Genomic DNA, 25,675 nt, shown 5'->3' with positions numbered 1-25,675 from the left:
ATTTGACAGAAAGAAATCACAAGTAGATGGAGAGGCAGGCAGAGAGAGACAGAGGGAAGCAGGCTCCCCGCCGAGCAGAGAGCCCAATGCGGGACTCGATCCCAGAACCCTGAGATCATGACCTGAGCCGAACGCAGCGGCTTAACCCACTGAGCCACCCAGGTGCCCTAAATGAATGAAATCTTAAAAAAAAAAAACCTGATAGCTTCCCATCAGTCTTAGAATAAACAATAAAAGTCTTGCATGGTCCTTAACATCCCTACATTTGGTATTTGGCCAGCTCTCAGATATCATGTCTGACCAATCTCCCATCACTCAGTTCATTCCAGCAACAGAGTCTTCTTAACACATTAACCACAATACCCCCTCAGGGTTGTTTTTTTTTTTTTTTTTAAAGATTTTATTTATTTATTTGACAGAGAGAGATCACAAGCAGGCAGAGAGGCAGGCAGAGAGAGAGGAGGAAGCAGGCTCCCTGCTGAGCAGAGAGCCCGACGCGGGACTCGATCCCAGCACCCCGAGATCATGACCTGAGCCGAAGGCAGCGGCTTAACCCCCCGGGCCCCCCAGGCCCCCCCCCCCCTCAGGGTTTTTGCACTGTCTGAAACACTCTTCCCTTGGTTAGCCACCTAGCTCCATTTTCCTACTTTCTGCAGTTTTTGCTCAAGTGCCTCCGTAATATCTTCTCTAACCATACATCTAAAATAGTACACTCTTTTATTCTACTTCTTTCACCTTTTTCTTCAAAGCAATTGTTACTATCTAACATTATATAATTACTTTTTTTTTAATGTCTTCTCTCATAAATTACAGGCTCAAAAAGGGCAGGAAGTATGTTTGCTTCATTTAATGCTGTACTTTATAAAGGAACACTGTGTGGCACAGACATCAGGTGCTCAGTAAATATTTAATGAGTGAAAGAATGTTGAATAAAGCAGACAACTAGCAATTTTCTGCTAATTAACATCTGCAAAGTGCCTTTTATACTCCTACGTAAGTACGCTAATTACAGATTTACAATAACCATACTTTTATTGGTGAAATCAAACTAAACTGCTAGGGAACTCTCCCTCTAAAAAATGTCATTCTTAGAGGAATTTTAAGTCCAAATTTCAATGTCTCTATTATCTACATGGAAAAATGCCTTTAACACTTTTTCCTAAGAAAGAAAAGCAGTCTTGCAACTAAAAGAAGATAAACAGAAAAATTATTCCATTAGGATGCTTACCATTTCTTTTGGACCAGGGGTGTAAGCATGAACTTTTCACAAGTGCTTCATCAACTTTTCCTCCTGACATGTTATCCATGAACTGACGCCCATGTTCCAATGCAAGGTAGCAGTCATTGCAACAGTCCCGTTCTTCAACACGTACCCAATTACTAATTACACCAATCCTGGGAAAAGGGTCTTGGTCTGCTGCTCCAAAGGGTGAAAATAAATTAGTGCACTGATCTTGTAGCAATAATATCAACTCATCAGGGAATTTTTCAGATTCCTTTAGTCCTCCATTAACGTGTTCAGCAGAAGTAGCCCTGAGAGCTTCAAAACGTTTTTCTGCTTCTTTGCCACATTCTGTGTTGCGTCCTATGATATCTAGTTCATCTTCAAGAAATAATCCTGAATTGTTTCCAAATTTTCTGTTCATGACAGCACTGAAGCCGCAGGTACACCTATACTGTGCTTCCTGCATTGGATCTGGAATGTAAACTCCAACATCGGCACCCTTGATATTCATGTTGCAGACACAGATACAGCAACTATCAAAGTTACAGTCTTTGAACAAATTCATAACTGATTCTGAAAGAATGAGGTTTACATAGAGACTGTGTGCTTCAGGGATGGAGGGAACAGTTGCAGGTTCAACAGAATTAAGGGGTCTGCATGTGGAGGGGGTAGAAGCTGGTGAATACAAGTCTGAATTTTCATATTTGACAGAACCTTGAGCACTAGCAGGTCCACCAGCTCGAGGAGTCCTTGGAGTCCTTGGAGTCCTTGGAGTCGGAAACCTAGGCGTAGACGGAGAAGGAAGAATTCCTGCTCCACTGTTACTAGGAGGTGCACTGCTAGGAGGCATCCCAAAAGAAGTATGAGTCTGAGGTGTATAAGCAGGACCATATTCTTGATCAATAGTACTTCCATCACTAGTGTCACCGAGGTAAAAGAAAATTAAACACATATATAAAGGAACATATTAACAATATGAAACAGAACTAAAAATGTCCCAGCATTTTTCAGTAACACTGAAAAGTATGAAAACACAATTAGTGCAAAAACTACAAGTATAACTAAAACATATTTCTGGTTATAATATCCACTCTAGTGACTAGACCGTGGACTAACCAACTAGTTCCAAAATTGCAAGTAAAATATATTTACATTTATCCACACCTAGACATCCACATTTACTATCTATATTTCTTATACTACAAATAATCAAATTTCATTGATCCTAAGATGTTACTATTTAAAAAAAAAATCCTGATTTTAGAGATGTTTACATACAATAAGAACAAAGGCAATTTTAAGAGGTTACCGAGTATAATACATCGCAATTCCAGAATACTGAAATATTAAAAGTGTGTGATATGGCAAATAAACAAATGGAATTTAGTATTTTAGAACAAAATAAAGGGTACTTCTGAAGACAACCCCTCCAAATGACGACAAATAATCAAAGCATAATGGTCTTAAGTTTTCCAACAGTTAACCCACATGCAAGTAACACCATTATAATTTATTGATCAAAAAACAATTTTTAGAATTTTCAAAAACCAGTATCTTTTTTCTAAGTACTAGCAAAGCAGGTACTTCTATGAAAAAAATTAAAGCTAGGTAAGCACACCTAACACTATACCAGTAACATAAATCAAAATCATACCCTTCTTTGATGAATGGCACCGCAGGCCCTGAAGGAAGCAATTCTAATTTTCCCACAGTCCAACTCTGACGGTAAATACATTCTTCAGGCAATTTGATAGGAGGCAAACATTGGCTTGGTAGACTTTTTAGAGGTGCAAACATGGAACATCCCACCAGAACTTGACAATTTTCAGGCTTATAGACATAAGAAAAATCCTATAATACAAAGACCATGACTTTGAGCAACTTATCTTCCAGGGGAAAAATGAAAACTAACTCCAGCCCTTTTACCCCGCCTCTTTAAGCAAAATAATAAAATACAAATAAAATTCTTTGTTTTTTAAAGTAGGCTCCATGACCAAAGTAGGTCTTCAACTCAGAACCCTGAGACCAAGAGTCATACGTTCCACTAACAGAGCCAGCCAGGTACCCAATATAATTCTGTTCTTAAATGCGTTCATTCTAATTGCAGTTAATTAACAGTGCTGTATTAGTTTCAAGTGTACACTAGTGATTGAACAATACCGTACGTCACCCAGTGCTCATCGCAAGGGCACTCCTTAATCCCCATCAGCTATTTCATCCATCCCCCTACCAACTTCCCCTCTGGTAACCATCAGAATATTCTTTATTGTCAAGTGTTTCTTAGTTTGTCTTTTTTTTTTCTTTTCTCATTTCCCCTTTGTTTCTTAAATTCCACATATAAGTAAAAGCATATGGCATTTGTCTTTTTCTGTCTGACATTCTCTAGCTCTATCCATGTCATTAAAACTGGCAAGATTTCATTCTTTTTTATGGCTGAATAATATTCGTGTGTGTGTGTGTGTGTGTGTGTGTACACATACACCTTTATCCATTCATCTGCTCAACATCACTCATCATCATCAGGGTTATGCAAATCAAAACTACAATGAGAGGGGTGCCTGCCTGGCTCAGGTGGTAGAACATGCAACTCTTGATCTCAGGATTTTAAGTTTGAGCCCTGTGTTTGGCACAGAGTTTACCTTAAAAAGAAACTAAACAAACAAACTATAGTAAGATCACCTCACACTTGTAAGAATGGTTAAAATAAAAAACACAAGTGGAGAGCCTGGGTGGCTCAGTCAGTTGGGCATCTGTCTTCAGCTCAGGTCATATTCCCAGAATCCTGGGATCAAGCCCCCCATGTTGGACTCCCTGCTTAGTGGGGAGCCTACTTCTCCCTCGCCCTCTGCCTGCTCCTCCCCTCTACTTATGCTGTCAAATAAATCAAATATTTTTAAAAAAATACACAAAAAAAACAATAGGTGTTGATGAAGATAAAGGAACCCTCTTGCACTGCTGGTAGCAATGCAAACTGGTGAAGTCATTGTGGAAAACAGTGAAGATTCCTAAATAAGTTAAAAATAGAACTATCCTACAATTCAATAATCACACTACCAGATATCTACTCAAAAGGTACGTGGAGCGCCTGAGTGGCTCAGTTTGTTAGGTAGCTGCCTTTAGTTCAGCCCACAGTCCTAGAATGGAGCCCCAAGTTGGGCCCCCTGCTCAGCAGGGAGTCTGATTTTTCACCTTGCTCTGCCTGCTACTCCCCCTGCTTGTGCTCTGTCAAATAAATAAATAAAATCTTTTTTAAAAATTACAAAACACTAATTCAAAGGGATTCATGCACCCCTATATTTATAGCACCATTATTTACAATAGCCAAATTATGGAAGCAGCCTAAGTGTTCTTAAATGCATTCTTAATAGTGTAATCACTATTTAGTCTTTAAATCTATCAACCACAAAACAGGATTCACCATGAACAGATTTTTTAATATAGCAATATACTGAATCTATAAGAAAATACTGGAAGGGCACCTGGGTGACTCAGTTGCTTGGGTGTCTCTGACTTTTGACTTCAGCCCAAGTCACTCTCTCAGGGTTGCAAGACAGAGCCCCACTTCAGCTGAGTGTGGAGCCTGTTTAAGAACCTCTCTCCCTCTCCTTCTGCTCCTCCCCAGCCTCCCCCTCTCCCTTCCCCTATATACAAAATATATAGGAATTCAATTATTTTTCTAGAAAAATAAAATACTTACTTTAATTTCAGAAGGTTTTGGGCTACAGAATCCTTCATCAACCTCAATTTTGAACTGTGTTCCTATACTAGAACTATTTCCTTCTAGAACAGTTCCTCCAGGTGTTATATCCATACTACCATATTCTTTATTACTCATATTCATTGGGGAAAATCCCATAATATGTTGTTCCAACGATGGTGGTGTAGGATACATTTTATGAAGATCTGCAGTGCCTATATTTAATAAAACACACACTTTAACATAAGACTAAAAAGAAGTAAATCTGTGTTTAAAAGAAAGAGGTGGGAATTTTATTCAGATTAAAAATTTGCAAACTTATCTGGAGATTTGGGAAGCTTACTTATGCAAGATAATGGGTCCAGATTTCCTGTCTTTGATTCCTTACTGCTTGATTTATCATCTGTTCCATTTGCTGGCTTTTTAGATCCGGGCTATTAACAAAAACAAAAACACATTATTTACCTAAAATTTTAAGGCCAATGTGATTCAAGATGGTAATCATTAAGATATAACTTGAAAGTCAACCTTATTCATCAAATATATTATTCTGGTTGTGCCAGAGCCAAATATTAGTTATTAGAAACAATGCTTAAAGATGTAGAACACTTTTTAGGCAATCAATGAATCGAGATTAATTTCTCTGTTTATTTGATAATCCTACAAATTAACAGAGGGAAAAGTTCCTCCAAAACACAGAACCAATACTTTCAGAACACATAGAAACAAAAATAACTTACCACTTAAAGCCTATTAAAATAATAAAAAATAAAAGAAAGAAAGAAAAGGTAATCTGCAATAAGGATCTGTAATATCCAAACTGCTTCTTAGTAAAAGATACCCATAAAGCATTTGTCCCCTTAAATAAAACACAATGAAGTTTCCTATATAAATCACCCCTCTGCAATCTAATTTATACTTTCATCTTGTTTAATAATTTCCTTGCCCTTAAAAAATGTTACAACATGTAAAACAAAGCACAAACTTCAGAAAGATCTCATATGATAAGTAACAGGATACCTAACTAAAAATTAGTTTTAATACATTGAACAAGTCGTTTTACCATTTCCAATCACTCACCAATGTTTTCAGACCTGACATCTTGGTTCCAAGCCTTTTGTTAGCTACTTTATCATAGATATATAGACTGAGTTCTAATTACAACCTTTTTACCTCACAAGAGCCACAGCTGATACATGAATGGTAACACAGAGAAAGCATCAAATTACACAAGTATTCAGGGATATAGAACTTAAGTTTATGTATAGCTATATCTACCTTAGGTCACTTAAATGAAGATACCAAATGTGCATATATGTGCATATACATATATACATAAATATACATATGTAGTGTGTATGTGTGTGTCATAGAGAGGATTAAAAGTACATAATATATAGAACAAGAATGACCAAATGTAATATAGAAGTTTCTAAGCTACCTTTTACAGATGAAAATGGAATTCTTTTTATAATAATGCAGCACTCAGTTCATTAATTTGCTAGAGACTTGACATTCTAGCAAATCTCATTTTAAGCTTTCTTTTATAATCATCTTCCTCTGCAAATGGATGTTCAAAGTTAAATATTTCTTTTTCTACCTCTTTCATTGTTATAGTATATAGCTGTCTTATAATAATGGCTAGAATGTCAAACATATTCAAAGGAGTAGTATTCCTTAATAAATTGACAAGGCACATAATTATAATGTTATTATTTTATGCATGAGTCAATTCCAGGGTAATTTCTCAAATGAGAGATCAAAGAACAGGAAAATAATTCTGCTTCCTAAAGACTGCAGAAAAAGAATATATGGTAGAAATTAAGCTTAATCACACGTCCCTCAAATATAAGAAAATTAAGAAAAAACCTTTACAGTTTATATGTGACGCTATGCAAGTTTGCTCAAATATAAGTTTAAAAAAAGAAACCAATTAATAAAATTTGATTACAAAATATTTCCTATTTTTCAGGGCTAAAACGTACTATTCAAGTCACACATCACTTCTGAAAAGTATGTCTATATAAGATCAAGGAAAAGAAATTATAACCTTAACCATTAACAGAATACTCACTGTTAGTTCATCTTCATCAGAATTGAAGAGATTATCAAGGTCAGTGTAAGAGACAGCCAGGTCTGAGTCATAAATCAAACTGGTTGATGGAGGACGGGCATGACTAGTAGGGCGTGGAGCATCTATATATGTCAATCAGAAAAACAAAATAAAAAATTCTACAACTGACCAAATAAATATATTATTAATTTAAACTAGACATCTAACTTTAAACTTGTAAGAGTATTATGCAGTAAAAAAATGTGATTTGCTGAAATCTAAAAAAATGTTTTATAGAAATAAAGTTGCAAACATAACAGTACTGACTTCTCCAGGAAGCTCACCAAACGCTATGTAATCCATAACACAGCTAAGTACTCTAATTTTATATATCAAATAAAAAGATATACAGTCTTAGAACTATAGCAGACACACACACACATTCTTATTTTTCTATCTTCCTGAAATGTAAAACAAGCATAGTATGATGACTAAATGCTCTGGCTCTTGAGTCAGATGGACTATTATTAGTTTGAATCCCCAACTCACACTAATAGAATGACCCTAAGCAAGTTACCTAACCTCTCTGTACCTTAGTAATGGCAAGAACTAAACATGAAAGGATGTAGCTAAAATACTTTAGTATTTTTAAATACTCAATAAATATTATCCTTTGGTTAAGCTTCCTTTTAGTTCTAGAATTTTATTTCTCTTTTCCCTTTTCCCCCCACCATCTGCAGGGGGAAAAATATATGATTACTTTAAAAAAAAGTACAAATACCAATGGAAGTTAAACTCCTCTTACATTCCCACATACAAAAAACAAATTTGTAGTTTGATATATAACCTTCTGAAGCATCCTTGGAGTATCAAATGACTTGAAATAGCCCTCATTTTCAGAAATATAAAAGCCATTTTCCAAGTGCCTCTGCATGTCAGTTCTAAAAATTCACTAGAACAGTAATTCTGAAATTTGGTGTAAAAAAAATCATCTAGGATACTTATTAAAAACCAAGATTTGCAATCTCCACCTCAAAAGATGATGCAGAATGCAGTATATGGTCCATATTGTGAGAAAGTACAAGATAGCAATTATATATTCTCTACATCCAAGGGTAGGTAAATAGCTCAAAGAACCCAAACTGTTAACCTATCAAGCTACTCAAAATTATCAACTGAATTTACTTCATTAAAGACCATTTTTTCCTTATTCTGAGAGCCTGACGCTATTTCAAATATTAAAACAAAACTTTGTCCCTAAAAAAACCTACCAAAGGACAACTTCTTTTGCCTTCATCAAAAGTTAAATAGAACTTATAAAAGAACGTGCTGTTGTATGCCTATTCCAAGCAAAACAAAACTAGTCAGATACTTTCAAAGAGTCAAGAACTGTGCCTACATGTAACACCTGCTTGAAAATTATTTGTTAAATTAGTAATTTCAGCAACAGTTCTCCTAATTTGAGAGAAAAGGACAATAAAATTATAATCAAGCCTAATTTCCAAGTTTTCAGATCTGAAATCTCACTTTACAGATGAGAACTATTTTTATTTGTGAGAAAGCAAAGTTCCAACAATGGAAAACAAAGGATTTTTACCACCTCAACTTGCTTCTCCCAGTACAAAATAAACAATAAAGCCATCATTTTAAGATAGGTAGCTCTCTATGAAACCTATGAATTACACAAAAAGGAACAACAGAAGTCTAATAATATCAAATTAGTTTGTAGTAATAATCCTGCAATGCAATATTTTTATTAGGAAATAGAAGTTTTACCTTGCTTGATAGAGGGACTAAATAATGACATAGCATCTTCCTCATGTGATAAAACTGTTACACTAGATGGCCCATCTTCTCCCTGCAAACAGTAGTACATATTAGATTAAAATATGTAATTTAAAATAACAAAATCTTCCAAGTATTGAGTAAACTACGTATCATGTCAAGCAACCTGCCAGGTGTTCTACAGACATACTAATTCCCACAACTAACCTATATGATAAGTAAGTACCATGCTCAACTTACAGGCAAAAAGTAGTGTTAAAGATAACCCAGGAAATATATCTGATAAATAAATATATCCGATAAGTAAATATATATAGTGGAGCTGGGATTCCAACATAAATCTCTCAATTTCCAAAGTCCACATTCTTTCTACAGCACCTATAGCCTTCCCAGCTACTACTGTTCTCATATTCACAAAAGGACAAATTTTCAAGTACTGGCCACACAGTAAGGCTAAAAACTTTGGGAAATGAATTCTTTGTATTACACTTATTATTGGATCCTTTTCACAATTTTATAGCTTTTAATGTCTACATTTTGTTTTTAAGGCAAAATTCTTAACAGCATGATCTTGTGCTTAATAGATCCTCTAATATTTGGTTTTTTAAAATTTTAATAAATACTTAATAAATACTTCTATATCCTACACAACATACATTACTTTACTATAAGTTCTTAACTCACATTAAAAAATATCACGTATTTTATAAACTAGGCATTGTGTATTTTATTGTATTTTTGAAAACTGGCAATTTACCTATAGCATATTTTAATTCAGTATCAAAATAGTTTATCTACTTAAATGCCCTGATTTCAATATCGCAGAAGTTAATGTGCTTTCTCTAATCCAAAAACTCTTAAACAGTAAGAATCTTTTCATTATGAGAGACCAGCTATAAAGTCCACACAAGCTCTTAAATTTTGTATAATATGCCTGATGCACCTATTAAAAAAAAAATTATCTTCCTGGGGCACATGGGTGCTCAGTCAGTTAAGCATCTGACTCTGACATCTCATCTGACTCGGCTCAGGTCATGATCCCAGGGTCATGAGCTTGAGCCCCATGTTGGGCTCTTCACTGGGCATGGAGCCTGCTTAAGATTCTCTTTCAGGGCGCCTGGGTGGCTCAGTTGGTTAAACGTCTGACTTCAGCTCAGGTCATGATCTCAGGATCCTGGGACTGAGCCCTGTGTCAGGCTTCCCTGCTCAGCAGGGAGTTTGCATCTTCCTCTCCCTCTGCACCCCCTCCCTGTTCCTACTCTCTAATAAATAAATAAAATCTTTAAAAAAAAAAAAAAAAATATTTTCTCTCTCTCCCTCTCTGCCCTCCCCTCACCCTGGTCTTTCTTGCTCTATCTCTTTAAAAAAAAGTAAATAAGTTTTCCTAAGTTACAATGATAAATCTGTTCTATTTTAAAAGACAATAATGAGAAGTGTGGTTCTATATGCAGTGTTACAAATCATCAGTGACCCTTTGGTGTACTCTGATTTCTTTTACTCACCTTGTGTTTTTTTACAGCTTCTCTCTCACTATTTTGTCTTTCTTTCTTATCAGGAAAAAGGAATTCCTCATCTCCTTCAACAAATGCGTATGGATCGATTTTAGATTCTTGCTCTGCATCAGATGCTATTGCTGAAAGATACTGATTTTTAATTTGATATTGCTGTACTAATTCATCAGAAACTTTTAAAGGTTTCTTACATTGCACCATTAACCTGCATAAAAAAACAAAATTAGAAAATTAGTATTTATTTTTCAGAAAATCATTAAAAAATTTCAATATGACTTAAGAATCATAAGGTTTTTAGGATTATTTAGAGACCATCTAACCTGCAATCCTTCATTATATAAATGAAGAAACCAGAGCACAGAAAGGTTGTATGATTTATTAAACCTTCAAATTTAGCAATAAAGAAATGAAGCTAAAATCTAAGCCTCTTCTTGCTATGTTCTTTCACCAAAATATTCTCTTTTGGTAATCCACTTTTTTCCCAAATCCTCAAATGCATTAACGTGTCCAAATCCATTCACTGAAAGGGACTCTTAAATTGCAACTGCTCCAAGACAGGAACTCTCAAAATGTGGACTATATGGTGAGACAAGTTTATACAATTTATACATTTATACAATGAAAGTGATTATCATCTTCCCACTGCATGAGTGGATAGTTACAAAATATTTTAAAGACCTAGTCTGTGTTTTCCAAAAATAAAGTTATAACTATTATTAATTCAGACAAGAGGTTTTATAATAGCAAGTTTCAGCACAAGTTCTTTTTTTTTCTGACCACGTTGAAAAATTTATTTTTATATTGCCAGCGTTATGGTTTCACACGGTGAGTAATAAACCTATGTTTCTTTATATTCTCCAATAAATATCCAATAAAATGACAAAGAACAACAGAACAAGAGAGGAAACAACAGTGAAGCTTGAAAGACAAACTAGTAGAAACTGACAGATCAGAGAAAGCTGAAATCTAAGGGTAAGAGTCAAGAAGCCACAACAAGCTGATTTGCACACCAGAATCCTGGAAAGCATCAGAACTTTTCCATCTCTGAAGACTGGGGTGCTTGGTGAGTGTGAATACTAAATGATTTGATTTTGGTTTGTGTAAGACACTTTTTGACTCCCAAATTCATGTTCTCTGTTGTCTGTAAAGCTGAGTTTCCCATGCTGCCAGAAAGCAGCAGCTAAGCTTCTAGTCAGACCATGGTCAAAATCCTGTAGGACTATTTTATTCTGAATAAAAACTAAAGTCCTTATAATATCCTACCACAGCTTCCCATGATCTTTCTCTTTTCCTCTCCCAACTTCTCCTTCTGTTATCCTTCCTCTCACTCTGCTTCCAAGAACTTTCTTGATATACCTCAAAGAGGCCTGATACACTGCTGACTGTTCCCTTTGTTTGGAGCATCCTTTCTCGAAATATCAGCATGGCCATCTCCCTTACTTCCTAAAAGTTTTTGTTTAAATGTCACCCTATGTATGAGTCCTTATTTAAAATTGCAAAATGCCCAACTACCTCAACACTGAACCCCCTTGCCCTGCTCTATTTTTCCTTAGCAGTTATCTCTTAACATACTTCTGAACTTGCTTATGTTCATAGCTGACCGTCACTCTCAGTAGAATATAAGTCCCTAAATGATGAGGATCTTGTCTTTATTCACTGAAATATCCCAAATGCCTAGAACAGCACCTGGCATGTTAAAGTAACTCAGTAAGTATTTCCTAAATGAATATGTCAAATCTAAAAGCCATATAGGATAGAGATTTGGGGGTTGCACTAATAATCCTAAATCCTATACTCTGAAACAAGCCATCTTTATTCATCAGAAAGTGGTACGGCTACCACTTTACCTGTCCAACAATTTAACACGAAAAAATCCTAAGAGATCTAAGATCTGGGAATGATGAAAGCATATGCTAGTTCAGAAAATCCTGGAATGAGAGGGATATATTTTTAAATCTATTCACCAATGCCCAGCACTAGAAGCACTCAATACTCTGTAAACTAAGGTTGAAAGAGAAGCCATAAAAAAGGTAACTGGGTATTTTCTAAACCTTCTATCAAATATCATACATGTCATTTTTATTCCTAATATGCTCTAGATTTATCCCCAAAACTAAAATCCCAAGTCTACAAAGACTTTCTTCCATGAGAACATGGTGCTATCTAGTCAACAGGGATATGTTTTACAATTAATTGTTAGGACAGGGTGCCTGGGTGGCTCGGTCTGATAAGTGTCTGCCTTTAGCTCAGGTCATGATCCTGTGTGTTGGTCTTCCTGCTTGTTGGGGAGCCTGCTTCGCCCTCTCCCTTTGCCCCTACCTCTGCTCCTACGCTGTCTCCATCTCAAATAAATAAATAAAATCTTAAAAAAAAAAAAAACACAATTTTTAGAATAGTACTGTTCCATAAATGAACATTTCTTAAGAGTAGCTTTATACCTTACCATGTTAGACCCTAAATAACTATTTTTAGAACTATTAGATTTTAACATAAATACTGTGAAAATAGTTTTTCCATCTACTTTGACATAGATTTTCTTATTTAAAACTTACATTTAACATTATAAGATAGGAAATGAAAGGTATGTTCTCTTTGATGTGCAAACTATGCAGAAAAAAATGGTTTGCTAAGATAATATATAGCAAAGTTGGGCTAGACAGATTTTAAGTACGTATATTCAAATTAACTATTCATAGGGTATAAGTGTAAAATCCCAATACCCCTACCCCTCTCCACCACCAACCTGAAAGACACCACTACTCTGTGAAGGGCTGAATAACACAACTCTGTTTTTCATATTAAGTTGTCCTCTAGCAGAAGCAGAAAAACTGCCACACTGTTTACATAGGTAGTCAAATTAGTGTGCAGTAACATTAAAAGGACCAATCCTACCGCAGAGGGCTCTATGAAGAATAAAAATGAGTAAAGCAAATGCAATGCCTAAAGACAACTTGTTATTTTATTGAACGGTTATCACAGACATTGGGATATGCAAAGAATTTAAATGTAGTTAGTAGTATCAAGAGTACCAAGTCACAACAAATATTAAAATATAAATTATTTACATTACACATCCTTCTATATTTAAAAATAATTAAGAATAGAAAAAATTATGATTTTTAAAAGATGCCAAATTAAAGTCAGTCACTTCATCACTATCCAATTATATAGTATATACATACTTTTGTGAAACAGGAATAACACCTCTCCTTTTCTAAAAGAAAGTGACATATAGCCAAATGGTTAACTACAGAGATAGTTTCAATCAAATATAAAGCTAAATACAGACCAGCTGGAAGAGGATTAGGTACAGCCATGAACAGGAAGCTTTGCAAAGCCCAAAGCAAATTGAAATTACTTTTATATTATTCATTAATTTTATGTCTTTTCTTTTACTATGACAACAGTAACATTCCATCCTAAAAATAATTACGTAAGATTTATTTGAGAGAGAGAGACAGAGAGAATGCCTGTGCACATGAGTAGAGGGAAGGGCAGAGGGAGATGAACAGAATCTCCAGCAGACTCCCCACTGACCATGGAGCCTGACAAGGGGCTTGATCTCACCACCTGAGAGATCATGACCTGAGCCAAAATCAAGAGTCAGGACACTCAACTGAACCACCCACATGCCCCTCCTGAAATACAACTGTAGAGAATTTAACATACCTTAGAGTAGCACATGCTTTTAAGCCTTTATTCAATAAAATTCTTTCCAGACAAGATATGACAATATTTAAGATTGACATTTATAAAAGAAGATAAACTACAGAAGGAGATGTTAAGGAATAAATGAATTCAATAAATATTTTAAAATCCCCTATTTTCTTTAATTGTACCTTTTCTAATATCTCCAATCTTCAGAATCAATCCTTAAACTGAGTCAAGCTTGCTGTCATAAGTAAAGCTTCATTGTATTATCAAATAAGATTTACTTAAAAGATTTAGAATACAGTAAATCAAAAGTTTATTTCATCATAGACTTCCATGAAACAAAATAACTAAAACTAACTTTTAAAAGTCAAATAACAGGGGCACCTGAATGGCTCAGTGGGTTAAGGCCTCTGCCTTCGGTTCAGGTCATGGTGGTCAGGGTCCTGGGATCGAGCCCCACATCGGGCTCTCTGCTGGGCGGGGAGCCTGCTTCTTCCTCTCTCCCCCTCTCTCTCTCTGCCTGCCTCTCTGCCTACTTGTGATCTCTGTTCAATAAATAAATAAAATCTTTAAAAAAAAAAAGTCAAATAACACACTCTATAAACCATTTAATATATACAATAAAAACTGGCTATATCACTAATACAACATAGGAGCTAGTTCTATTGATGAATGCTATGGTTAAAATACCCTGATGTATGTGTCCTTACTACCAAACAAAACATGATACAAACACGCTCAAGCATAGTTCTTCCTTGCTCAGGATTTAGAAATGTTTCCCTCTGAGATTCAGAATGGAAGACCATTTTAAGCAATTACAAATAATACTAGAATTAAGTGCTAAGTCCTTGAAAAATGATATTAAAAACTGTCATGTTTCTTTGCAGAAACTCTATCTTTAAAACTTACAAGGTCTTAAAAGCCACTATTCTAAAATAGATGCTATCATTAACTAATAGAGAAACTAAAAATAACTAGAAGCAAAAAGAGGATAGTCAGAGATGTGTATATCATGTATGTAGGATATGCTATGTGCAACCCCAACCTTTCTCCTTGAACAATTACTAAGACATTTAAAAAGGAATTTGGGGGGCACCTGGGTGGCTCAACAGGTTAAAGCCTCTGCCTTCGGCTCAGGTCATGTTCCCAAGGTCCTAGGATTGGAGCCCCGCGTGGGAAGCATGCCTGCTTCCCTTTCTCTCTGCCTGCCTCTCTGCCTGCTTGTGATCTCTCTGTCAAATAAATAAGTAAAATATTTTTTTTAATAAAATAAAATAAATAAAAAGGAATTTTGCTTTAAAGTAGTTGCTGAAAAATCTGGCATCAACTGCTGCACACCGGGAAGGTATTTAAAAATGATGGATTCTATTACTCTCAGCCGACACCACCTAAAATTAATTAGAAAAACCAACAGTATTGCTTTCTTTTGTTTATTCACCTATTATGGAAGCACAATGCCACCTTTTAACAGCAATCAATGGAAAACTTAACTTACACCAAACAGAAATCCAGTTTTCACTTAACATAAATAAAACAAACATCCAAGTTCCTCCTTAATCACTTTCTAAAAAGACACACACCTGTCAAAGTCAATTTTCATTTAAAAAGTTTCTTTTTAAATTTCCACTGATACATTCTTGCCCCTCTATGCCTCTGTATTACTCCAACTGGGTTAATACAAGTTTTTCTTCTAAGCTTGAAACACTTGACAACTGCCTGACTGAATCTTTAAGCAGGCTCCTAAAACTGAATTCACAAATTTACAACGTATATGTATTACAAGCACACAGTTAAACGTCATATTCTACACAAAGGCATAACGGAGACATAAAAATTTCCCAATCCCTCTCCTTCAAGATAACAAGAGATTAACAGCTTCTTTCGCTTTAAAAAAATTATAACAATTAAGCTTAAGATTTAGTCCAAAGTAAAAAAGTAGGAAAGCAGCATTCAGATCTGCTTTTCCTTTTTCCCTCATAAAATAAATAGGCTGGTCTTTAACACTTCTATTACTCTCCTACTTTACTATTCAATGGGCTGTAAAGTTCTTCAGCCTACTCTACATCCACAAAATCCATACATCTCTAATGATCTCCTTCTAATTTTCCTTTGGCCCTCAATTACCTTGTATCTGAGCTATTCAAGATGTCCAAACTGATGTCCTTTCATACATCTTTCTTCATCTAAACAGTCTTTCAATAATGCTACTTGGATAGTATTTCTAAAATCCTATCTTCCAAACCTGTTATTTTATCTACCTCAAAAAAGCTTCCACCAGTGCCCCTATCATCTCAAGGATAATACATTAATATATAAGCTTATAAACAATATTTTGCTATTCCATTATATAGCCCTACCCCACCTTTCACAACTCCTTACTCATCATGACATACCAAACTAGTAAGCAACACCAGATAATCTAGCCATACCAAACTACATAAAGCTTCTGGATCTTCATAAATGGAATGAAATTATTTACTCTGGTTCTCCATCCCTAATATATTTTATGTATACTTCTATCAGAGAATTTAACCTTATTTTCCATTAGATTATAATTTCATTTAGGGCCAGAACCAAATTTATTTTATACTCCAACAGTGCCTCATAGCATTTTGCATATTAGAGAAACTTCAGTTTTATTCAAACTGATAAAATATATCTTTGAGAAGTATGATCTTTTAAAAAGGGTGAAAGAACATAAGAGTTACAACAGCCCCCTAACTAACTGCCATATATTTAAACACGCTTTCAAAACTCAAGAGTATGGAAAAAGATTAGAAATTTACAATGTCTAGGAAGAATTCAAAAATTTATTTATATAAAAATCTAGACTTCTGAATGGATTACTCTGACTAGAAAAATCTTTTTTTTTAAGATTTTTAAAATTTATTTGACAGATAGAGATCACAAGTAGGCAGAGAGGCAGGCAGAGAGAGAGAGGAGGAAGCAGGCTCCCTGCTAAGCAGAGAGCCTGATGCAGAGCTCTATCCCAGAACCCTGGGATCATAACCTGAGCGGAAGGCAGAGGCTTTAACCCACTGAGGCACCCAGGCGCCCTGAAAAGATCCTATATTTAAAGCTATACAATGGTTCTTTTAAAAACTTAAGGTTGTTTAAATGCCACTGAGAGAATATTAATTCACAGAACTTATTTTAATGACAGGGAATATCATCTGACAGATGATCCTCATGGCTTCCTATCTCAAGTTGCATTAATAGCTGGACCAGAGTCACTAAATTACCCAAACAAGATCCTTTTAACATATGGAAACAAACAAGCAAACAAATCAAAAAACCGAAACTTCTGCTTTAGCATAATGCTAACACTAAAGCCCATGCCAGATATTTTACTGGATAATAAAATAGTATGGGAGAATCTCCCTAGTAAAACTAATCAGTAAACAGGTTTGGCCTAATTTAGTAATCTATCCTAGAGTTCAAATTCCTGTTAAAAATGATTCATGATATTAAAGCACTTCAACACTATTAACATTCTGGGCTTTCTTGTTGGGGACTGTGCTATATATACGGTAGGATATTTAGCAAACCGCATGTTGTAACAACACTACCCCATGTCACCTGAAGGTATGAGTGGGGAAATAAGAAATTGCCCCAGCTGGGAACTACAGCCATAGAACAATAAACTACAAAAGTAAGGAATAAAATCAAAAAACTTCTAACCTATCAAATACAGAACAATTATATTCCATAAATGTTTTAGTTCATGTTTCAAGCAGCTAAGCTGAGGGCTTACTTTTCTGTGGTATTTTTCTTATTTTTTTTTTTAAGATTTTATTTATTTGACAGACAGAGATCACAAGTAGGCAGAGAGGCAGGCAGAGAGAGAGAGAGAGGGTAGCAGGCTCCCTGCTGAGCAGAGAGTCCGATGCGGGACTCGATCCCAGGACCCTGAGATCATGACCTGAGCTGAAGGCAGCAGCTTAACCCACTGAGCCACCCAGGCGCCCTAGTATTTTTCATATTCTAATCTACTATAACAATAAAAAGGATTCATCTAAAAGTAAATTGTGACACAACACACCTTTAGTAACTAGTAAAACCAAAACAATACTTAAATAATGAGACACAGAATTAAAAAGAAAAAAAAAAAAAACCACACACCTTTTATTCATTCTTTTCCTTTCTTTTTATGAAGTAGAAAAAATGGTGACCAGGAACAGACAGAAGCAGGTCATTTCCTTAATTTACATAATCATGACCCAGCACCATTCTACTCTGCATGCTACCTTTCTACATTATGCTTCTTCCTTCTCATTCTTATTCAGTGAGAAAAATGTCAAATATTATCAGAACAGATTCCAAGATTAAACAGATTCTAAGATTAAATGAAGAGACCTTCATTTCATTTCACTTGATGTTCACTCACACACACAAGCAGCTAATACACTTACTTAAAGTTATGGCTAGGACTCTTGGATCTTATGAATATGATGTGCCCATAAAAACTCACCCTGTAAGTTTGTAAAGGTAAAAATATTCACAATGCTACATTCTATATACATTAAATAAGAAAATAAAATCTAGAAAGAAAACAAGTTCTAAAATCAGTAACCCTAGGGCCATACCATTGTTTCATTTATCCCAACATTTGCTGAATGTCTACTATGGACCTAGAATTGTTCTAGGCATGTATATGTGTGTGTGTATGCTAGAGAAATACAGCGGTAAACAAGACAGAGAGTCCTTGCCCTCATATAGGTTACATTTTAATGAAAAGATCATTAACAAATACATAATGTAATTTCAGATGACCTATATAAAGAAAAAATAAAAAATAAAATAAATAAAAGAAAATATAAAAAATTTTTAAAAAGCAATGTACAAGAGGGGCGCCTGGGTGGCTCAGTTGGTTAAGCTGCTGCCTTCGGCTCAGGTCATGATCCCAGCGTCCTGGGATCGAGTTCCACATCGGGCTCCTTGCTCGGCAGGAAGCCTGCTTCTCCCTCTGCCTGCCATTCTGTCTGCCTGTGCTCACTCTCTCCCCCTCTCTCTCTCTGATAAATAAATAAAATCTTTAAAAAAAAAAAAAAAGCAGTGTACAAGATAGGCAGTGATTTGGGGAGTTTAGATAATAGTCAAGAAAATACCTCCTGAGAAGGTAACTTTTCAACAGGGCTAAATAAGAAGAGGTGAACTGTCTTCCCATCTGTAATACAATTTTAAAGGTCATTAGGAATGAGGTTGAAGTTCTGAGGAATAGCAAGAAAGTTGATGTCATGAAATCAAGAAGCAAAAAGGAGAGTTAGTAAATAAGAGTGAAGAACTAGCAGGAACTGGACAGAATCTTTCAGATAAGGAAGGAGTTTGGATTTTATTCTAAATGTAAAGGAAAACTACTCAAAGGTTTTAAGCAAATGAGTAACATAACATTTAACTTAAAATGATCACTCTACTATGTATGTAGAGAAGTACAGAACAGAAAGATCATCAGTAGTTCCAGACAAGAATTGAGGACTTTTAGAATACCTCCAGTACTCAGATCTTTTGAGATTTGTGTCCAAGACATCATTTGCTTTCATGAGATCTCCTAACTAATAAGCTAGGTTTCTTCCATGATCATAAGGGTATCCTGAAGTCCCTAAGTTTCAAATCCAGATTAATTTTAATTAAAAAAAAAATACCAGAGTATCTTTAAGATTCAAAGAGCTAGATAAGGCGCACAGGTTTGTTCACTAAAATAAAGAATATAAAAAGAGAATAAACCTTTAACAGGAAGGAAAATGAGATAGGCTGAGGCTACAAATGCGCTACACATTTTACTTAGTCTCAGGGAAGCTCAAAATCAATGAAACACAGCAAGAGAAAGGTCATGGCCTAGAATATGCAAGAGGGGGCTATAGGCAACCTATATAAACAACAGGAGAGCCAAACTCTTTAAAAAATAAGTAAATAAATAAATAAATAGAGTGAGAGAGAGAGAGAAAATTTGGACCTGTATCTCCAGACAGAATTGAAAAATAAGAGCTAAAAATGGAAGAGTAAGAGTTCCTTGTCTAAGAAAAATGAATAAGCTACCTGATGAAGACCCAAGATCTGACATCTTCTTATTCTGGAATTTAGGTACCAGGCCTCCCCTCCGAACCATCCCCAACAGAGTTATCATAAAGCAGTATACAGAATTAATATAAAGAATATACTAAATTATTTACTAAGTGAGTAAGGACTGCCAATCAGCTCCCCTATACCTTCATTCTAAAATGTATGAAGAGAGGCACAGATGGCTGAGTCAGTTAAGCATCTGACTCTTGATTTCAACTCGGGTCATAATGTCAGGATTGAGGGAATGAGCTCCCCCCCACCCCGAGCAAACACTGGGCTTGGGTTCCATGCTGGGCAAGGAACCTGCTTCAGATTCTCTCTTTTCCTTTCCCCTCCACCCTCTCAGTACATCTCTCTCAAAAAAGAAAAAAATAAGTGTATGAAGAAGTAATTATTAAAAAAAGAAAAATAAAGTAATTCTAAAGAAAAAATTATAGAACATTAAATAAGGGGATGCTATTTTTTAAAAAGTTTAGAAATAAAACAGGCAACAAATATTAAGGCTTCAAGAAAGCATTAGAAGAAATTTGAGGAATCCTCTTAGAATACAAAGGAAAAAAAAATACATGGGTAATGAGAGAAAATACAGAAATCCAACATATGAATTACAGAGGTTCCATAGAGAATGGGGGGGTGGGAGATAAGAACTTCCCAGAAGGACAAAAAAAGAATTCAAACTGATCGAGCTCATTGCAAATGCCCAATAAAGACAATAAAGTTTCACTATACCTGCACATATTCTTCTGAAATTTTAAAATTCTTAGCTAAAATCAAGACCTTAAATACTTTTGCTGACAATAACCTTTGCATACTATTTGGTCTTGCTCTGGTAAGAAGACAGACATTTTTAATGAAAATAATGTTTTGTTGGTTGATTTGCACCTTTTAGAAAAATTTATAGATAAAAGTGCAAAAGATTTATGGAATAGAATATAAATGTAATCAGGGTAACATAGTAAAGGGAAACCCAAAAAAGCTTCCCACCCCAAGTATGTCACAGAGAAAGTGGACAAAGACAATCCACAGAATGGAGGAAGATATCTGTAACAAATATTAACTACTATAAGATTAATAGCCAGAACATGCAAAGAATTGGGGGGAAAAGTGAAAGAAAAGTAAACTATACAGTTCACAAGGGACGAAATCTAAATGTCCAGTGAACATTTTAAATGATGCTTCATCTTATTAGGAATCTGGAACACACATATTAAGACAATAAGATGCCATTCTGTATATAGAAGATTAGCCAAATTAAAAGTCTTATAATACCAAACACTGAGGAAAATACCACTGTCATACTCTGCTGGTTGATGAGGATGTAAACTGGTATAGGTGGAGAGCCAACCTGGCAAGACCCCAAGGCCCAGTAATTCCATATTTAAATGTATTCCCTGGAGAAATCTTATACAAATACGTAAGGAAATATGTACAAAAAAGCTTACTGCTACATCCTATGTAACTGGAAAAACACTGAAAATAACATGTCCATATTTAAGAAAGCAGATAAATTATGTATTATTCATAACAAAGAAATACTATAAAGCAATTAAAATGAACTAACTAGAATTACATGTATAAAAACATCTATAGAAATGATATAAATACCAAATTTAAGACACTGGAAGGAAAAATGGAGGAAGAAAAATTGTACACAGGAGTTCTAATTATATGCAAAACTGCAAAGTTGGTAGATAGATAAGAGCTACTATTTTCTCCACTTTTTTTGTGACTAATATTTCACAATAAAGAGGTTCCCTGAGGAAAAAAAACACACTAAAGAAGTTATGCAAAACTAATACTTAAAGGATTATTATTATAAATCCAATCCTGAAACCAATTCTGGAGTCCTAGTATCAAGAACTTACATCATTTCTACCCTTAAATTATAAATAGCAACTATTAAAAAAATACATACTCTGTAACTGAAGTTACACTTTCCTGTCCAAAAGGTCCAACTGGATCATCCTTGAATTTATCACTTGGAAGCTGAGGTGGTAAAAACTCTACATCTTTTTTCTTTGGGACCTTGTAATATTTCCAGGCTATATTAGCTTCATCTTCTTCCAAGTTTACTGCTGTACCAACATACACTGTAGGTTCTACAGCTTCCTGGAACTGAGCTGAGAAAGACTGGGATAAACTGTCTATCCTATCTTCCATTGGTTTAGAAGGAACCAAGGGATCTGGTGTTGGCATTTGATAAAAATGCTGACTTTGAGGAGTTGAAGGTGTTTTAGTCACTCCTTCATCGACCACGTCACATGGGTGAGGACTAAGTGGAGGTGGCTGAGGTGAATTTGCCATTTCGGTGCCATGCATCTGAGGAGTCTTTGCTACATCATTAGTTCGGATATTTGAAAATCTCACTTGACTGTCTGGAGCGGAGATCACAAGTCTTTGGCTAGCTGAATCTGTATCCATGCCAACATCATCACTAACAGATACACGATGGTGAAAAGGAGTCAAGGGGCGTTTCTGTGGTTTTTCACTCTTTTCTTGTTTTTCATTGGTCTTGTGCTTAGGAAGTACTTGTTGTTGCTGACTTAAAGACGGTGCCTGTCCTTGTTGTCCAGGATTTCTTGGTTTGAGATTTTTGTGCCTAAAAAGTTAGAAGAATGGTTACAGTATAGCTATTACATCAAAGCAGACAAGTTAACACTATAATAAATTCATGTAGTTGTTTTCTTACATATAAATCTAAAAGTAAATGATTTGAATTTACATGGAAAAAATACTTTGTTCAGCAACCTGAAGCTACGAACTTCAGAAATATTCGTCAGAGTCAATTATCTTCTCATTTAATAACTATGTGATCAGATAACAAAGATGATTTACCTTACATAACCTAAAGATTTTATTTTACTTAAAGATTTTATTTATTTATTTGTCAGAGAAAGCAAGAGAGCACAAGCAGGGGGAGATGCAGGCAGAGGGAGAGGGAGAAGCAGGCTCCCTGCTAAGCAGGGAGCCCGATGCAGAGCTTGATCCCAGGACCCTGGGATCATGACTTGAGCTGAAGGCAGTTGCTTAACCAACTGAACCACCCAGGAGCCTCGCACAACCTAAATATTTTAGTATGTGAATACACAGAGATAAAATTCTAGTTATTTTAAGATAAAAAAGTATAGAAAGATCTGAAATTCATTCATTCATGAATGTACCTGATATTTCAGAATAACTGTTATAAATCAATGGCTTGGCTGAGCTCAAACATCATCTACAATCCTATAGCAAACACCCAAAAAACTTATTCTACAAAAATGAAGTTAAATCATTCTGGATAGCACTGCAACAGTTTGATGGACCGCACATGGCACCTACCTTCTTTCTCCCAAGTCTTACCACTACAAAGTAAAGAATCAGCTAACTAGAAAAGAAACTGACTGAAAGATTTATTTTCCTCATAATGTGAAGGAATTCTGAAACTGAAAAACTTAAAACTATATACCTAAAAACCTAGCAATTTTGTTCAGAGTTTAAGATTTAAGTGTAGTAAAAATACTGTGCACCTTGAGATTTCTAAACTCAACTGACAATCATGTATATAATGTATTTTTTAAACTAAGAAATTAAGCAAAATATGTGGAGAAATATAAAGTAAAAGCATTCAGCATTCATTAGATTTTGTTTTGTTGTGTCAGAGATAACCAAAAAGTATGAAAAAGCAATTGTAGGTGCTTTTTTGAAGAACCCTCTCTATTCAGGGAACATGCTGAACACTCCTCTGTACAGAGTCTAGGACATAATTATATGCATAAGGGGAAAAAAGCATGAAAGTTATCAAAGAAAATAAGAATTATGTCAAAAAGACACAATTAAAAACCCAAATTAACCTGTTAACAAAAAATCAAAGACATTATAAGAAAAGGAAATCATATAGATGTAAACAATATAGATGTAAATCATTAACAAAATATTAGTAATCCAGTAATTTATAAAAGTATAATACATCATGACCAAATGATAGCTGTCCCAGGAATAGAAGGTAGAACATTCAACAGAAATCAGTATTATTCATCATATTAACAGAATAAAAGAGAAAACCATATAGTTATCTCTGTAAGTACAGAAAAACAAATGGCAAAATTCAACACATAATTCACTATAAGAAGGTTCAAAATGCAGACTAAAACTTAATCTGATAAAAGACATCTATGAAAAACAACTAATATCATACTTAATGATAAAAGAGTGAAAAATTTATCCCTACAAGTGGGAACAAAGCAAAAATATTAATTCAGTATTTCTATTCAGTAACTATTGAAAGTTTTAGCCAAAGTAGTAAGAAAAAAGAGATTATTCATAGTAAAAATGGTGAACTTTACAATGAGGGGTCAAAGCTGATCATCACCTCCTCAATCTCAACTAATTATTAAGAGTGAACAAACAGGGGCGCCTGGGTTGCTCAGTGGGTTAAAGCCTCTGTCTTCGGCTTGGGTCATGATCCTGGAGTCCTAGGATCGAGCCCCACGTCGGGTTCTCTGCTCAGCGGGGAGCCTGCTTCCTCCTCTCTCTCTGCCTGACTCTCTGCCTACTTGTGATCTCTCTCTGTCAAATAAATAAATAAAATCTTAAAAAAAAAAAAAAAGTGAACAGACATTTTTCTTCTGATGTGACACAATACAAAACAACACAGCACTACTTACGAAGTATTCTCCTCAAATATTTTGAGCCTGAGGTGTGCCTCGGTGCCACAGTGGGTTGAGCATCTGACTCTTGATTTTAGCTCAGGTCAAGATCTCAGGGTCCTGAGACTGAGCCCAGTGTCAGGGTGTGTGTGCTGGGCGTGGAGCCCGCTTAAGATCCTTTCTCTCTCCCCCAACCCACAGCTCACACATTTGCTCTCTCAAAAATAAAATTTAAGGGCGCCTGGGTGGCTCAGTGGGTTAAGCCGCTGCCTTCGGCTCAGGTCATGATCTCAGGGTCCTGGGATCGAGTGCCGTATCGGGCTTTCTGCTCAGCAGGGAGCCTGCTTCCCTCTCTCTCTCTGCCTGCCTCTCTGTCTACTGTGATCTCTGTCTGTCAAATAAACAAATAAAAAATCTTAAAAAAATAAAAATAAAAATAAAATTTAAAAATTTCTAAAAATTGAACATGAATTCATTAAGCCTCTAGAACAGCACTGTCCAACAAAACTTCCTGTTTTAATAATGAAAATGTTCTATTTGGCTAGTGAGGATCTGATATGTGATTAGTTCAACTGAGAAACTGAATTTTTAAGTGTATTTAAATCCAAATACTTTAAATAGCCACTAGTGGTTATTAACATAGCTAAAACTGGACAGCACAGCTCTACAACTAACTTCCATTTAGAGAAATGCAAAGGATAAAGGAAGAAATTAAATGACACACTTAGGACGCCTGGGTGGCTCAGTAGGTTGGGCCGCTGCCTTCGGCTCGGGTCATGATCTCAGGGTCCTGGGATCGAGTCCTGCATCGGGCTCTCTGCTCAGCAGGGAGCCTGCTTCCCTCTCTCTCTCTCTCTCTCTGCCTGCCTCTCCATCTACTTGTGATTTCTCTCTGTCAAATAAATAAATAAAAATTAAAAAAATAAAATAAAATAAAATAAAATAAACTCTTCCCCTCTTCCAATTGCATAGCTATGTGAGGCTGGATTTTCTTCACATACTTCAACTAAGACAACATACAAAAAAGACTGATTGCAGAAAGGAGATCAGAATCTGGGTATC

At 35.4% G+C, this 25,675-nt stretch overlaps 1 protein-coding gene across 2 annotated transcripts in view; it reads right to left on the bottom strand.

Moving 5' to 3' along the window:
• The window catches only part of MED13 (mediator complex subunit 13), a 103,717-nt gene that overhangs the window by 34,805 nt on the left and 43,237 nt on the right, over positions 1-25,675 (bottom strand). For both annotated transcript variants that reach the window (XM_059379251.1, XM_059379252.1), the window contains exons 9-16: positions 21,901-22,584; positions 10,263-10,476; positions 8,752-8,833; positions 6,997-7,118; positions 5,266-5,356; positions 4,923-5,137; positions 2,880-3,076; positions 1,229-2,142 (exon numbers count right to left, since the gene is read on the bottom strand). In XM_059379251.1, coding sequence (XP_059235234.1) covers positions 1,229-2,142; positions 2,880-3,076; positions 4,923-5,137; positions 5,266-5,356; positions 6,997-7,118; positions 8,752-8,833; positions 10,263-10,476; positions 21,901-22,584 — 2,519 coding nt within the window. The remainder of the gene's footprint in view (positions 1-1,228; positions 2,143-2,879; positions 3,077-4,922; positions 5,138-5,265; positions 5,357-6,996; positions 7,119-8,751; positions 8,834-10,262; positions 10,477-21,900; positions 22,585-25,675) is intronic.

This window comes from Mustela nigripes, chromosome 16, assembly GCF_022355385.1.
Source record: "Mustela nigripes isolate SB6536 chromosome 16, MUSNIG.SB6536, whole genome shotgun sequence".
NCBI classification, from domain to species: Eukaryota; Metazoa; Chordata; class Mammalia; order Carnivora; family Mustelidae; genus Mustela; species Mustela nigripes.
This window is presented reverse-complemented; position numbering and strand designations above follow the sequence as displayed.